Source organism: Odontesthes bonariensis, chromosome 9, assembly GCF_027942865.1.
Source record: "Odontesthes bonariensis isolate fOdoBon6 chromosome 9, fOdoBon6.hap1, whole genome shotgun sequence".
NCBI classification, from domain to species: domain Eukaryota; kingdom Metazoa; phylum Chordata; class Actinopteri; order Atheriniformes; family Atherinopsidae; genus Odontesthes; species Odontesthes bonariensis.
Genome location: NC_134514.1, coordinates 22,116,673 through 22,131,469, shown reverse-complemented (window position 1 = coordinate 22,131,469; position 14,797 = coordinate 22,116,673). Strand labels below are relative to the sequence as shown.

The 14,797-nt window shown below is 43.3% G+C and overlaps 1 protein-coding gene across 2 annotated transcripts in view; it reads left to right on the top strand.

Moving 5' to 3' along the window:
• hip1 (huntingtin interacting protein 1) overlaps positions 1-14,797 on the top strand; it is a 44,434-nt gene that overhangs the window by 22,777 nt on the left and 6,860 nt on the right. For both annotated transcript variants that reach the window (XM_075473629.1, XM_075473630.1), the window contains exons 6-24: positions 1,559-1,635; positions 2,565-2,626; positions 4,438-4,578; positions 5,080-5,137; positions 5,380-5,455; positions 6,078-6,221; positions 6,561-6,658; positions 7,585-7,657; positions 7,777-7,960; positions 8,334-8,422; positions 8,601-8,717; positions 8,905-9,006; positions 10,596-10,790; positions 10,928-11,075; positions 11,157-11,243; positions 11,389-11,496; positions 14,127-14,263; positions 14,435-14,545; positions 14,720-14,778. In XM_075473629.1, the coding sequence (XP_075329744.1) occupies positions 1,559-1,635; positions 2,565-2,626; positions 4,438-4,578; positions 5,080-5,137; positions 5,380-5,455; positions 6,078-6,221; positions 6,561-6,658; positions 7,585-7,657; positions 7,777-7,960; positions 8,334-8,422; positions 8,601-8,717; positions 8,905-9,006; positions 10,596-10,790; positions 10,928-11,075; positions 11,157-11,243; positions 11,389-11,496; positions 14,127-14,263; positions 14,435-14,545; positions 14,720-14,778 (2,066 nt within the window). The remainder of the gene's footprint in view (positions 1-1,558; positions 1,636-2,564; positions 2,627-4,437; positions 4,579-5,079; positions 5,138-5,379; positions 5,456-6,077; positions 6,222-6,560; positions 6,659-7,584; positions 7,658-7,776; positions 7,961-8,333; positions 8,423-8,600; positions 8,718-8,904; positions 9,007-10,595; positions 10,791-10,927; positions 11,076-11,156; positions 11,244-11,388; positions 11,497-14,126; positions 14,264-14,434; positions 14,546-14,719; positions 14,779-14,797) is intronic.

Here is a 14,797-nt window from a genome sequence, read left to right as displayed (position 1 = left end):
CTTTGCGTCAGACTCTCCTTTTAGTGTCGGCATGTCTCTGCGGGGGGCTTCATAGAAATTTCCAGCTTTTACGTTAATGGCCTCTAAAGAAGCTGTAATGCTGCCTTTTTTATGAGACAGCTGAGCAGAGCTGTGGAAGGAACGAGAGGCAGCGCCGATGCTGTTGCAGGGGGATGTGGTTCCTTGTTGCTCTGCTGAAGGCTGGAAGCTAATTCCTATTCCAAGGCTGAGGACGGTGTTCCACAACGTGGCTTTAGAACCAAAGCAGTAATGTGACCAGATTAAGCAAAATATGATATTTTATGCTCCATCCTTCAGGTTTATCTGTGAGCTTCAAGCCTTGTCCAGGGTACTATTGTCATTCATTTCATAAAAGTCAGTGAATCGGTTCCTGCAAAGAGTCTCAGATTAACTTTTAACCTACATAGAGTTAGTAGAGATATGATCAAAGTACTTGCTGTGCATCATCATACATGTATATTTCTTCAGATGTGTTAGGCTGTGTGTCTTTTCAGCATCACAATCAAAAAATGATCAGGTCACTCATAAAATACTCCATGTAAAGGCACCTTTGTCTTTGTTTCTTCTATTTCTTTTCACCTCTGTCGCCATGAGGACAAGGCATTGCCTCAGATAGTGCTACTGCGTAGTCAGCCTTTCAGATCGCGGAAAAACAGGTTTCTGCTCACAAAACTATAATTTGGCTTAGAAAAAGAACCCTCTGATAAAACTACCCTGATCAGTATTTTTGATAAAAGCCGTGTTGTCACTTCTTATGGTGACTGTTTTGGGTTTTTTTAGGTCACATTCTTGCTGTTTTCCTTATTTCTCACTGCTTACGTTGTGCTCCAAACACAGAAAGGGTGTTGCCACCAAAAAACTCCCAATAATAATCTATTTCTGTCCAAGTAAAAGTCACAGAGGAGGCACAAAGGACGCATTGTCAAAATAAATCTCTTTAGGTTGGTCAGCCATTGGTAGGTACACACCCAGGACAGGCATGTTCCCAATTAAAGGTCCCACACTGACGTGATCTGATTTCAGCTTCATTTTGAGCAGCTCTCAGGGGCTTTTGGGGGGACTCGGAAGCTTTATACAGCTCATTAATAACTAAGGCAGAACCTCAGGGTCGATGTCCTGCTCTCACAGTTTCACACATAAGGTCAGACACTGCATGTCCAGCCCAGTAAACTTGAGATGCCCTTTGGGATGTCCGTTATATCTCCATTAAAGCTTGTTTGCAGGTGGCTAACAACAAATTACTGACACCGCAGTAATGGGTTGACAATAAGTTATCACTAAAGTTCAGAGCTGAACATGTCAGAACAACAGTGAAGTGGAAGTGTTAGTTTGAAATTCTTGAATTGAATTCCTCAAATTTGCACTTCAATGCATCGCTTGACTGATGACCATATTTCTTAATGGCAAAACTCCCAACTTGATAAGCATTTTGACTGCTGCTAACATCAGATTCTGCCAGTATATTGTCACAGTCTGGTCTCGAATGGATGTCAGGATGCTTGAACGTTGGTCCAAATTCTGTCCCTCTCTGTTTCAGAACCCCCGTTTCCCCGGCAACCTCCAGATGTCAAACAGGCAGCTTGACGAGGCGGGAGAGAACGACGTGAACAACTTGTGAGTGTTGTGTGATGTTCTTATTGCTTTTTATTTTTTGTGTGTGTGCTGCTTGGTGAATTGATTAAAAGTTTTATTGAGGCACGGGGGGAAAAGTTTGAAATGAAAGACTCAAATCATGACCTGACAATTTGAAATTGATAAGCCTATTGAAGCTAATCTCATTCTTCACTTTAGTATGTATCCCAAGTTTGGGAAGAAGGTTCCGATTCGCAGTTGCGTTATTACGCATATCTCCTTCAGATAGAACGAGATTAACAGACCCAGATAATGAATTGAATAACACCTGCACGTATACGCTCAACCAGACTCAAAGGGACCTAGACTGCTCTGAATTTCCATAATTTTTTACGAGTCAAATGTAAGCTTATGTAAATACAGCCAAATTACTAATAAAGCTGCTCTCATTCACATAGTTTTCTTTCTTTTGTCAGTCGGCTAAGCACCTCCAAACTTGTGACTGAAAAGCAGACCATTAAGACTGTGTGTCAATGCGTAGTTGCTTAAAAAACGTCCAGACTGTCGCTCTGTTCGACTAAAATCCTGATTTTTATAACCACAGCGTCATCTGACAAAATCACCTTTCGGGTAAATTAAAGATGACGTCTGTGCAGTGAACTCAGCTGTGCTTATATGTACGATGATCTCCCACAGGGAAAGTTAGAAGCAACAGAATGCATTCAATGTTTTCTCACACAGTCCACAGTGTTGGGCAGTAACTCTAGTCTGCTCTCGTGCCTGTATATTGTTACAAGCACTCCTTGTACGGCTGAACCATTTTTCTGACGTGTCAGTGATGTGCTGTAATGTGTGAGACGGGGCTAAGTCGATGTGAGGGTTGTGTCTTAGCACCTTCATATTTCACATGTGTCTCTATATGTTTTATCAACTGAAAGCATGTTCAATATTGGTCTTCCTCTCCTCTCTAGCTTCCAGCTGACAGTGGAGATGTTTGACTACCTGGAGTGTGAGCTCAACCTTTTCCTGGGTGGTAAGTTATTCTGGACCGACTCTGTGCTACAAGCTGTGCTTATCTGAGCACCCAGGCAGACAGATTAATGCACGCAGACTCATGCTTTGACAGACAGGAAGACACGGTCTGACTGATAGGTGCGCTGTTTATAATACTGCACAGAAACAGACACTGCAACACACAGACGTAGACTGATGAAATCAAACCTCATCGCCTGACTCACTGGGTTGAGCTGTTGCCTTGTTGTTGTCTGGCTGAGTCATCTGGGGTTAATCTTTCTTGAAGCATGGACTGGGTTAAAAATGGACTGCTGGGATGTGACCAGGAGAAATGCTGGAAAAGCTGTGCGCTTCCATTCATGAGGGGATGAGGAGGAAATTGCATTCTGGTTTCTATTCATCATGCCTGTCACTCCCTCGCACCCTGATGATATTATGTCCCTCCCCACCACCTCCTGCTTCTCCACCTTTCTAGAAAAAATGAAGTTGCCTGCCAGAACCATATGTCTGCTTAGTCAGCCGTTACTAATGTGACTTGATATTATTTATGGCTTCGAAGCCTTCCATTATCAAATAAACCAGTTTAAGGTAGTAAAACACCACACATAAGCACTGTTGGCAAGTACTTCACACCTAAATCTCAAGGCTTTAGGCCCCATCCACACGTAGCCGGGTATCTGCTAAAACGAATATATTTTTCTACGTTTGGACCTGTCATCCACATGAAAACGCATAAAAACGCATCGTAAACGAATGTTTTTAAAAACTCTGGGCAAAGTGAAGATTTTTGAAAACTCTGTTTATGCAGCTGCGTGTAGACAAAGATAACCGGAGTTTTGCGTTTTCGAACGTCACAATATGCGCCAAAACAACAACAAATCTGCTTTAAAGTCTAAAGTGCGACCGTTGCTAACTGAAGAAGCATTGATGCCTTGAGAACTGTGGTGGTTATTATTGTGCAGGCGCTGTTTACTGCCTTGATTTTACACGCCCAAGTCGTACTCCCAGAGGAATGGCGTGACAATTTCGCATGTCCCGGTCCTCACTCCTGTCGCTGTCGGAATTATTACGTCCTCATATCAAGGGGCAGTCCACTGTCATGCGATCACCTGTCAGTGTGCTCAAAAAAGTTGCATGCACACTTTATTATTTAGCTGACGAGGGCAGATTGCGCTAAACAGCAAATGCATTTGGGTTGTCAAGACAGGTGAAAACGCAGATGTTCGGTTATGTGTGGAAGGTGTTTTTTCGAAAACGAGGTAATGTGGATACAGATTATTTTATAAACGGAGGGGGGGAAACATTCGGTTTTAAAAATACCCGGCTACGTGTGTACATAGCCTTAGTCATCTTCCTCCTCTGGTCTTGTGTGTTTTAAAAGCATCACATCATCTAGGGGGCGAAGAGGTGTGTGTGTGTGTGTGTGTTCTTAAGCATGGAGGAAACCACCCCTGCACTGCTCTGAAGCTCTGTGAAATGATGTGAGCAAGACGGCTGGGAAATGAAAGAGGGTTGTAATGATCGAGGAAAACAATCAGTCAGTGTTCAGGTTGATACTCTGCTCCAATTCATGTTTTTTTAAACAAGAGTCTGTGTGTGTGTGTGTGTGTGTGTGTGTGTGTGTTGCTTTCAGGCATTTTATTGCTTAATTACAGATGAGGCAGTGAAATGACCATAAAATGTGGCAGCACAAGTCAATTGAGTCATGAAAAATTAATGTTTGATGAGCCTTATTTGCGCTTTCATTCATGTGCGTTTCCAATGATGAGCGCACAAAAGCCTGTCTGCTTATATATTATCTATGTTTTGTTTTTCTATCTATCTATTCAGTATTCAGCTCTCTCGACATGTCTCGGTCGGTGTCTGTGACAGCGGCGGGTCAATGTCGCCTGGCCCCCCTCATCCAGGTCATCCTGGACTCCAGCCACCTGTATGACTACACCGTCAAGCTGCTGTTTAAGCTTCACTCCTGTGAGTCACACACCTCTGCGGGTCAAACTACACAACTGTAACTTAGTGTTTTTGGTTAAAGTTTGGTTATTTTTTGACTAGAAAAACTTGTGAGCCGGGGCCTCGGCCATTTATTATGATGCACGCACCAAAGGTTCAGTCCCCTCCTCAGTGGCCTGGGTTCAAAACCAGCCAGGAGCCTTTACTGCACAGTGTTCCCAACCTCACTTTTCCCTGTTAATGTCAGATAAACTGTCACTGCCTGCAAATAGGCTCTTAGCACCCTGGACTCACGAAACCTTTCAAAAGTCCCGTTTGAAAAATTCAAACATGCAGCTAATTTTTTTCCTACAGTATTTTTGAGCTTCTGAGTTCTGGGGGTTTCCACCTGCAAGCTTTCGTGTAATTTTCAACAAATCCTGTCGCACACACTTGTGTATTTATCCTGTAGCGATATGTTTATTTATACTTGAGTAATTCCTGCACACTTTTGATGTGTTTGTGTTCTGTGCGTGCTCGCAGGCCTTCCAGCCGACACTCTCCAGGGCCACAGAGATCGCTTCCAGGAGCAGTTTAAGAAGTATGAAGCTCATTCGCAGTCGCACACAAACGGGCAGAAAACCAGCCAGGCACAGTTCCTCTGTACTCTCTGGCCTGAGTGGGATCCAGAGGACTGAACTCTGGGCCGTGTTGATTCAAACCTTTCTGCTCAGTCTGCCTTTGTCGCTCAGCTTTTCTGACTCGTCTTCTTTTTGATCTGTTCGTGTGTCTTTTTTTTTTTGTTGTTGTTTTTGTTTATTTGTGTGTTTGTTTTGGTCTCAGGTTGAAGAGTCTGTTCTATCGCTCCAGTAACTTGCAGTATTTCAAAAGGCTCATTCAGATCCCACAGTTGCCAGAGGTGAGGACCGCCTTCACTACATCTTACATTTTCCACATTTAAAGGTCGCCAACACAAAAAGTTGATCGCCTCCGCTGGTTTTCTGAATGTTTTCCCGCCAAAAACCAACATTTGTTTATATCACACAGTTTTTAATACGTCTCTGAGATCATTCCCATCCCTCCCATTATGTTTGCCTACATTTTTGCATTTTAAAATAGTTTCTGATTGATTTCAACTAATCAACTAATTAGACATAGCATGTGTCTGTTTATATAGTCAGCATTAATACAAGTAAATGAGCAATGAATAGAATAAACGTCAATATTCCAGTTTACATTGCATTATTTTTGAATGATTTCAATGATTTTCTTGATTGAGCCCAAATGTCACAGATTTTTTTCCTTCTAAGCTCCCTGTATCTTTAGCATATAAAGTAATATGATGAAATGGAAGAACAAAGTTCACTCTGTAGAAGTTGTGGTGTACATCTAATCTTGAGACTTTGCAAACAATTGACACTCTCGGGAAGATGAAGGGATATCTCTGTCCCTGTTCCAACTGAACTCCAACTGATGAAAATAACTACCTGTGCATCTTTAAAATCATTTCCTGATTGACATGTGCGTTCTGATACTCGCAGAACCCTCCAAACTTCCTGCGAGCGTCGGCTCTGTCGGAGCACGTCAGCCCCGTGGTCGTGATCCCGGCCGAGTCTTCGTCCCCTGAGTCGGAACACGTGGTGGAAACGGATGATCTGGTGGACACAGACGTCCCTGTGCTGGCGGTAGGACAAAGTTTTGGCTCACTCACTTGTTTGTGTGCCCCTTACGATCCGCAATCAAAGATTTATGATGGATGTTGTGTTTGTGAGAGCAGCCAAGAAGGAAATGGGCAATAACCAATTTCACTGATAGACTCCTTTGATATTGTTTGGATTCTTGAGCAATGTTTCAGTAAATATTATATTGATTTTCACATACCTGACTGGAAGTTGATCTTCTTCTAAAGATGGGGAAATAATGGGGTAAATTATTCTAGACCCACACATTTAATAGAAAAACATAAGAAACCTGATAGCCCGAGTATTTGAATTCAGTTTGTGTATTTTTTTTTTACTTTTTAGGCCCCTCCCGAGACCAAGTTTGATGACTTGTTTGGCACTTCGGCTGAAATCGATCCATTCAACTTTAACAGTCAGAACGGCATGCGCAAGGATGACAAGTGAGTTTCCTCACTGCTATAAAGAATATATGAAATAAAAAAGCCGGTACATTTTTTTTAGATTTAATCATAATTTAAAGACCGATCCAAGCCGCGAACAAAAAGAGCACTGAAACAGGAGCTCTAGTGAGGGTAGGACGTTTGGGTCAGAGTTTGAGATTGTTTTTGGATGACCTCATGATGACCAACCCTGCCTCTCATTCTCAGCTTGTACATCCCCGATTACGTCATTGTCACTCCCACCTGCCCCGTGAGCAGAGGAGGCGACACAGACACTTCCTGTTTGGCTGCCTTTCAGCAGAAAGAGATAGATTAAAAAATGAAAATCCATGCTATAACTTCATCCGCCTTGGGTGAAGATTTTAATGAAAATGTTTCGGCTTGTCAATCAAATCGAATTTTGTTAAACTTTATGATGGAGATATGATCATCTGTAAGTCAGACGGGACATATTGAAGTGTCTCGAACGTGAGACCTCGCTCGATAGGACTAAAAGTTTTTGAAGCGTGATATATGAAAATGCTTAAAAAAATCCAGCGTGGTATGAAGTGGCAAACAGATTGCAATCATTCTATTCAATGTTAAGACACAGTTATTTAACATGTAAATACCACGAGCTCCTAAATGTATGGCAGCCTGGTAAAATGAGTGTGCTTGCACTTGAAGGTGCATGTCTGTTGTCATCATGTTTTTTTATAATGGTGAAAACCAAACTCGGAACATTACACGGCCCTGTGGTAAACAAGGAATACAGCGGTGACTTGTATGTGATGCGTCCACAAAGCCAGTAGTTTTTACATATTACCACCAACAGACTTACAGCAAAAAACATTTTGCGTGCGAGTTAGGAACACGTTGGTCGTTAATTCATTCAAAATAGACGGGCAGCAGTTATATTTGTATATAAATGAATGTGTATTTGTCAGAGACCGTCTGATAGAACAGCTGACGAGGGAGATCCAGGCCCTTAAAGAGGAGCTGGAGTCTTTCAGACTTGAGGTAAAGACGAGAATAACATTATTAACATCTTTTTTAAGGACTTAACTTTACGTCATCGACACACCAGCTTTTCCCGACATCTCATTTTCTATCTTCTTGTTTTCCTCGTCCGTCGCCAGAGTGGTCGGTTGTGTCAGGCTCTGAGGGGCCGCGTCAGTGAGCTGGAGGCGGAGCTGGCAGAGCAGAGCCACCTGAGACTGCAGGCTGTGGGAGAGAGTGAGTTCCTGAAGGCCGAGCTGGACGACCTGCGGAGGGTCAGGGAGGACACGGAGAAGGAGCAGCGGAGCCTGACGGAGATTGAGAGTAAGGCGGCGTTTACTTGAATACAACAGATCCTGTGTTCCACTTCTGCACAACACAGATACACCACTATAGGAGGATAGTGTAGAATTTATTGTCATAGGCATTGGTTGTTTTTGATAGTTTTCTAAGAGGGGTTGACTGCAGGCATGTTCCCGTTGCCTCCTCTGGAATTACAAGAGACTCTTCTTGACCAAGAGAGAAATTCTTCAACATAAAATAAAACGAGCAGAAACTGTCATTTAAATCAAATGAAAGGTGAAACCTAAAAACGTATCAAACTAAACCTGGTTTCCTCATCAGATCTGTTGCTGGTGCCTGAGGATGTTTCCTCACCTGCTGTGTTTGCTTCTTTCTGTCGTTTTGTGTTTACCAGAAAAAGCTCAGGCCAACGAGCAGCGCTACACCAAACTGAAGGAGAAGTACACGGAGCTGGTTCAGAGTCATGCAGACCTGTTGAGGAAGGTGAGGACATCACACTGTACATCTTCATGTTCATAAGATTATTCTTTGTCCTTAGGCTTAGGTCACATGCTGTCCTCCTTGTTTTATTTCCCTGGAGCTGCGGATCAGAACTCTGTTCTGGTTATTTTGCCGTGTTTCTCCATGCATCTTAGTCCAATGCCCCTCTGTGTGTGTGCAGAACGCAGAGGTGACCCGGCAGATGACTGTAGCCCGGGCAGCACAGGATGAAGTGGAGACCGTGAGAAAAGAGATGCAAGAAAATGTGAAGGCCGCCCAGGAGACTGCAGACAGACAGGTGAGGACGAGACAAATGTCAATGACCACGGCCAAATGATTCGCTGTGGGTCCAGTCCTGATGTGAAAAGTAATCAGGGAAAGATTGGATTTTTATCACCCAAGTGCCTCCAACAAACTGCTTTGCAAAACTGGGCTTTATGATTTGCGAGCCGTCTAAAGTGAGATTTCTGACTTTTCTTGTTCAGGAGAGGAAACAGCTCGAGCAGCTTCAGGAGCTTCAGGGAGAGCTGACGTCCACCCGGACAGAGCTGGACTCCCTGAAGACCACCATGGCCTCGTCACAGCAGGTCACTCTCCTTTCCGCTCAGTTTTTCCTTTTTTTTTTTTTTTTTTACTCTCCTTACACAAGAAGTTTCAATCCTAAACCCGCTAACTCCCAATTTTCAGCCATCTGAAGAAATGTCAGCTGCTGCAGGGGGACTCAGACCTGAGGGATCCTGACAGAATATTACAGTCTGGAGGAAAGCTGAAAATAGGCTGCTGGAGTTTCTAGTCATCATTATTGAGTGATCTGATTTTAAACCTATTTGTGCTGCATCAATCCATTGAATCAAAAGTTAAAAAAAAAAAATAAAATTATTTAGCTTTGACAACATTAATAACCACAGAAATGGGAACGTCTCCCAGGTCAGAGGGATTTTCACCCAGATTTGTGAAGTGTTTAAAAACGGAGGGGGACACTAAATCCAAACTGCAGCTGGTAACGATAACTCTGCTAAATTTGACCACTTGAAGTCAAGAATGAAGTCAGAATTTGACCACGTACTTAAATTAGCACTTTTCCACTTCTGTGATGACTGACTTCAGGCTTAATGACTGACTTAGCAACAATTAAAAAAGGATCAAACTTCATCCTCTCACAGATTAGATTTTTTTATGCTGATAAATTTCTGTAAAATCGGTGGTTGAATGAATTGGTATTTAGAGTTTTTTTTTTTTTTTCCTCTTAATCCTGCCTTGGATTGTTGTTGTCATAGCTGCAGATATGAGCCATATGGAACTTGGAGGCACCAAGTTGATGCTTGTAGCAGGCCCTAGAATGTGTTTCTGTGAGAGAAAAACAGAGCTACATTTAAAACAAAATGTCAGCTAGAGTATTTATGAGGGAATCACTTACTTAGTTAGATAAGCCTTTAATTTACCCTCACAGCTCCTGGCGTCTCTTTTCGGTCTTTTTCAGATGTTATTTGGTACACGCACCGTTTCTTCTCCCAATCTCCCACTTCTGACATCCTAATTTTGTAGGACCACCACTTATGAACTCTGCCCCTCTTTCTGTCTTTCTCTGACTCTCTCTCTCTAATCCCCACAATGTGTTTCACACACAGCCCACATCTTATCGCTTCTGCCTTGCGTCTTCATTTCCCAGCTTTTGTCACAGAAATACTACTCATAACTACTCTGTTTCTTCTCTCCTTTTCTGTCGGACCTGCTGGCACTCAGACTGTGAGTTTTTCTGCTGTTTTTTTTTTATTATGTACACACCTCACTGTCTTAACTGCATAGAAATTCCTCCAAGACAAAAAGCTTCAGTGCAAAGGATCTGTTGCAACTACTTTCTGTTGTCGTAATTCGTGACCACTGCATTGCAACAAAGTTGCACAACCACAACTTCCCAGTTTGTCTTTGGTTGTAAACTTGACCTCAACCCAAATCTCTCTGGAGACTCCATGGCTCAAACTTAAACTGAGACAATATTGTTAAAACTAGTGGCTAAAAATAATCTGTCCTTTATTGTAAGATCAGAGCAGTCGCGTCGTGCCACATCCTGACAGCTATGTGTTACCTAACCACGTCCTCCACAAAATCCTTCTTCCTTCACCAACTTTGCCTTCTTTGTCTTTTTCATCCCGCTATCTTTAATTCCTTGCCGCAGTCAAGTGAAGTGCTTAGCTCTCAACTGGCTGCTCTGGCGTCTGAAAAGGCCGAACTGGTTCAGAACTTGTCGAAGGTGGAGGCTGAGTTCGTGGTCCGGGGGGAGGAACTACAGCAAGCCCAAAGCTCTCTGGTGACCGAGAGGCAAAGCGGGGTGAAGGCAGCCGAAGCCCTGCAGAATCAGCTCAATGAGAAGGTGAAATACTGTCTGAACGCCAGTAATTGGCTTCAGTTGCTCGTACAGATGTTGTCTTGCCATGTGAGAGAATCACTAAGAATACATCTGACAGATGTGAGCGATTGGTTGAGCAGAGTGTGTGTTTGCGTCCACAGGAGAGCAGGGAGCAGGCTCTGGAGAGCCAGCTGGTGGGGGCCCGCTGGGCCAGTCTGCAAGGCGCTGTGGACGAGGCAGAGAAGATCGTCCAGGACTCTCTGGTTCAGATAGATGATCCGGCACACATCAGCTGCACCAGCTCTGCAGGTCAGACACTGATTTTAAAAAGCGGAGCACAGCTGTTAGCGCTGTGTGAGCATGCTCTCATACGTCTCTCCGTCTCTGCAGACTATCTTGCCTCCAGATGCCAAGCCTCTTTAGACTGTATGAACCGCTTACATGATGCCAGACAGGCCTTCTTGGCCGACAACACAGGTGAGACACAAAAAACACTTCAGCGCACCTCTGAATATATATATATCACGCTGAAGAATGCTACTACTCTGAAAAACTGAAAAGGGGAAGTGAGAGTTTGGGTTTATTTATTTTATGCTATTTCATGTTACTTTATTTAATGCAGGCGTGTCTGAGCTTGTGCGAGTGGTGATCCAGTGTGGCCACCTAGTGGGCGACACCATCGTTCAGGGGAGTGCCACCTCCCACATGGTGCCCGCGGAGCAAGCTGATGGTAAGTTTGTGTGACAGTGTCTGCAGGTTAATCTCTGGGTAAGTCAGACGGATACATGTTCTGACGTGTCTATGAGTAGCCCTCCTGATCTGTTGCATCTGTTCAGTTAGCTCAGGCGAAGCAAGTCAAGGCTACTGTCTCTGCAGTCGACGTGGACACACCCTATTTGAAGTGTTCTAGAATATTAAGTCACCCCTATTTTTTATATCTGTAATGTATCAAAATCACATTCACATCTGGGTTACACATAGCTACCACAAACTTAGCCAATTATAAGAGATATAAGTAGAGCTGCTCCGTGCATTTCTAAAAGGAAGCAACCACTTCCAAATATCAGTAATATTGTACAGAAGAACTTTGTGAACTTAGGATATTAGCAGTAATTGGTTAAAATAAAGTCAGAAAAGATTAAAGACTAGATACACATTTCTTGTTTATTTAACCATGATTGAATGAGGCAAATGCCGTCTTTGTCAAGAGAGGCAGCTACTCAGTTAGAAGCAACAAACACAAAGGAAGTACATACATGCTTATTGAATTAAGAATGAGCCACAGGAGCATCAAAAACATCAAATTAAAGTCAGAATGTGGGGGCATTGTTTAATATCATAACATTTGCAGCCACATGTTTTTGGTTCTGAGTGGTTTGAGAGTTCGAAAAGCAGCACCAGCTCCATCAGATCCTGTTTCTCAGCAGCTGATTGCAGTCAAGAGGAGCAACATGTTTAAACACCGCCTTCCCAATTGTGTTTGGGATTTAGGGTTGAAAAATTAAACAAGTCTTGGGTGCAAAGGAAATTGCTTCGCAGATTTTTATTTTTTATTTTTTTGAAGGATGCAGGTCAGAAGGTGAGGTGGGAGAAGAGGAATAGCTTATTAATTGAAAACATGTCAGCGGTTGAGCCTACAGGAAGACGAGCCAGACTATCCGAGCAATGTGTAATGAAGATTTTAAGCTTTGTGTTTAACTGCTTCCGTAGGCTGCGCGTTATGTGTTTAAGCATCGCAAAGACGCACGCATGCAGCTGACATCATCTCGATCCAGCACAGACGTAAAAGTGACACTAAACTTCTTCTTTTTTTTCCCAAAACACAGATATAAGTTTACCTTTTGATTTAAAAACAAGACGATGGCTCCAGCATACCAAGCACAATGGAATAATATTACAATGCTGTGTTAGTATTGAGCAAGGAGAGGTGGGAATGTGCAGCAGTGCGGGAGGCGGGCTGTGGCTGTGGGAGAGCAACTCATCCAACCTGCACTGAGGTCTCTATAGAAACAAAAAACTGTGCAGTCCCAGCAAAGGTTGTTTTTTTTTTTATCTGCTGGTTGCCTGCGGGAAACCAGCTGTTTGGCATTTATCCACTCCGTTTTCCTTCATGTCATTCAACAGACGAGAAATAACATGGAATCTGTGATTCCTGCCCGACCTGTTTTCCCTCTTAATTGTTTTTTAAAGCAATCTTTTGAAAGCTTTTAGGGTAAGTTTGCCAGAACACCTCCGTCCTTCTCCAATCCAGTCCAATCTTCCCCAATCCCAAAACTGTCGGGGAAGCTGTGAAAATGTACATTACAAACAGAATGCAATCATTTGCAAATCTGCTAAACCAATATTTCATTCACAACAGAAAGCGTTTCAAATGTTTAAAGTGAGAATTTTTAGCCATTTATTTAAAGATAGGATCTTAAGTTTGATGGCAAAAAGACGTCTCAAAAGTGTTGGGAAAGGGGCAACCAAAGGCTGAGAAAACTATGTGGTACTAAAAAAGAAACTGCTGGAGGAACACGTTGCAACCAATTAGATTCATTTGCAACAGGTTAGTAACAGGATTGGGTATAAAAAGAGCACCTTAGAGAGGACGAGGCTCTCAGAAGAATTGAGTTGGAGCTGTTTTTGTTTAACCTGTTAGTGCAGGTGTTAGATAGTGGAAAGAACACCGACTTTGATACTTTATAAACTTCATGTAAGTTGGGTCTGTTGGGCATTTTAAATGCATAATAATGTTGTCTGTGACTATCATAGACATGAACACGACAGAATGTGTTGTCAATCTTTTGGTGAGACAACTAAAATACCTAAAATCGGTTTGTGCTCATAAATCTAAATGTCGCGCCATAACATTCGCAGTGTAACCCAAAATAGCCTTCAGCTGTGTTTTCAGATCAGAATAGCAGCCAAAACATGCACAAAGGGAACAAAGTTGCTGACTTTATACACAAGTAATGTTTTTTTGTTCTACTCAGAGATGGCAAGTCTAAACGTGCCCAAATTTAATGCGGCTCTGGCCAGCTGCCATGTTATCGCTGCTGAAAAGCAAACAGGCAGAGTTGAAACTGGGTCGGACTGGCAGACGGGCCGTTGTTTTTTTTTAAATTGTTTTTGAATGCGACTGTTAGTTGACACTTTGCCTGCAGGAAGCCTTACTTAATTAACGGTGCTGCTGCAGCTACTAGCGGCGCTGTTACATGTCAGAGTGCACAGGAGACCTAATATGGTGGTTTTTTTCATAGTTTTCACAGTGCGGAATGTGGCTGCTTCTCCTCTGTACAGTATATCCTCTTTGGGTGTATGACGGGGTGTTTTTATCTTCAGTAACACATAGACCACCCTTTTCTTTGTGTGTGTCAGCCCTGTCAGAGAGCGTGAAGATGTGTGGGGCAGAAGCTCTGGCTCTGCTGGGACAGATGAAACTGCAGGATGGCCTGGCAGCAGCAGACAACGGCAAACTGAAGGCGGCTCTGGAGGCCATCCTGGCCACCGCAGAGGTCCGTACTTCATACTCACAAATGTTTGTTACGACTCGCGATCTCATGGGAGTTGCTGTTTTATTCATTTATTGATTTATTAATCATTGCCTCGAGACGCACTGGTTTGACATCAGCCTTGTGGTCGACCTGTCCAGTCACCTGCACATTAAAGTCATGTCATTGTTTCAGAAACTGCGCCCTCGGGGTTTGGAGCTGCAGCAGGGGGAGCTGGGAGATCTCGTGGAACAGGAAATGTCTGCCACATCCGCCGCTGTGGAATCCGCCGCTGCCAGGATAGAGGTGTGTAAGCGCGTCTGCGAGTGTTTAGCTCTGGCCTTCACAGGGCAGCAGATGTATTTTCAAGTGAACTCGCTGTGTGAAAGCGTTGCCCCTTGTTTCACTCCTGAGCAGCGTTAACTTCAAAGTGTCTCCTCTTTTCCTCTCTCTCCCCTGTGTCTCTGTGCGTCTCAACAGGAAATGCTGAACAAGTCTCGAGCAGTTGATACAGGAATCAAGATGGAGGTCAACGAGAGGTAAAACTCAGATTAGAGT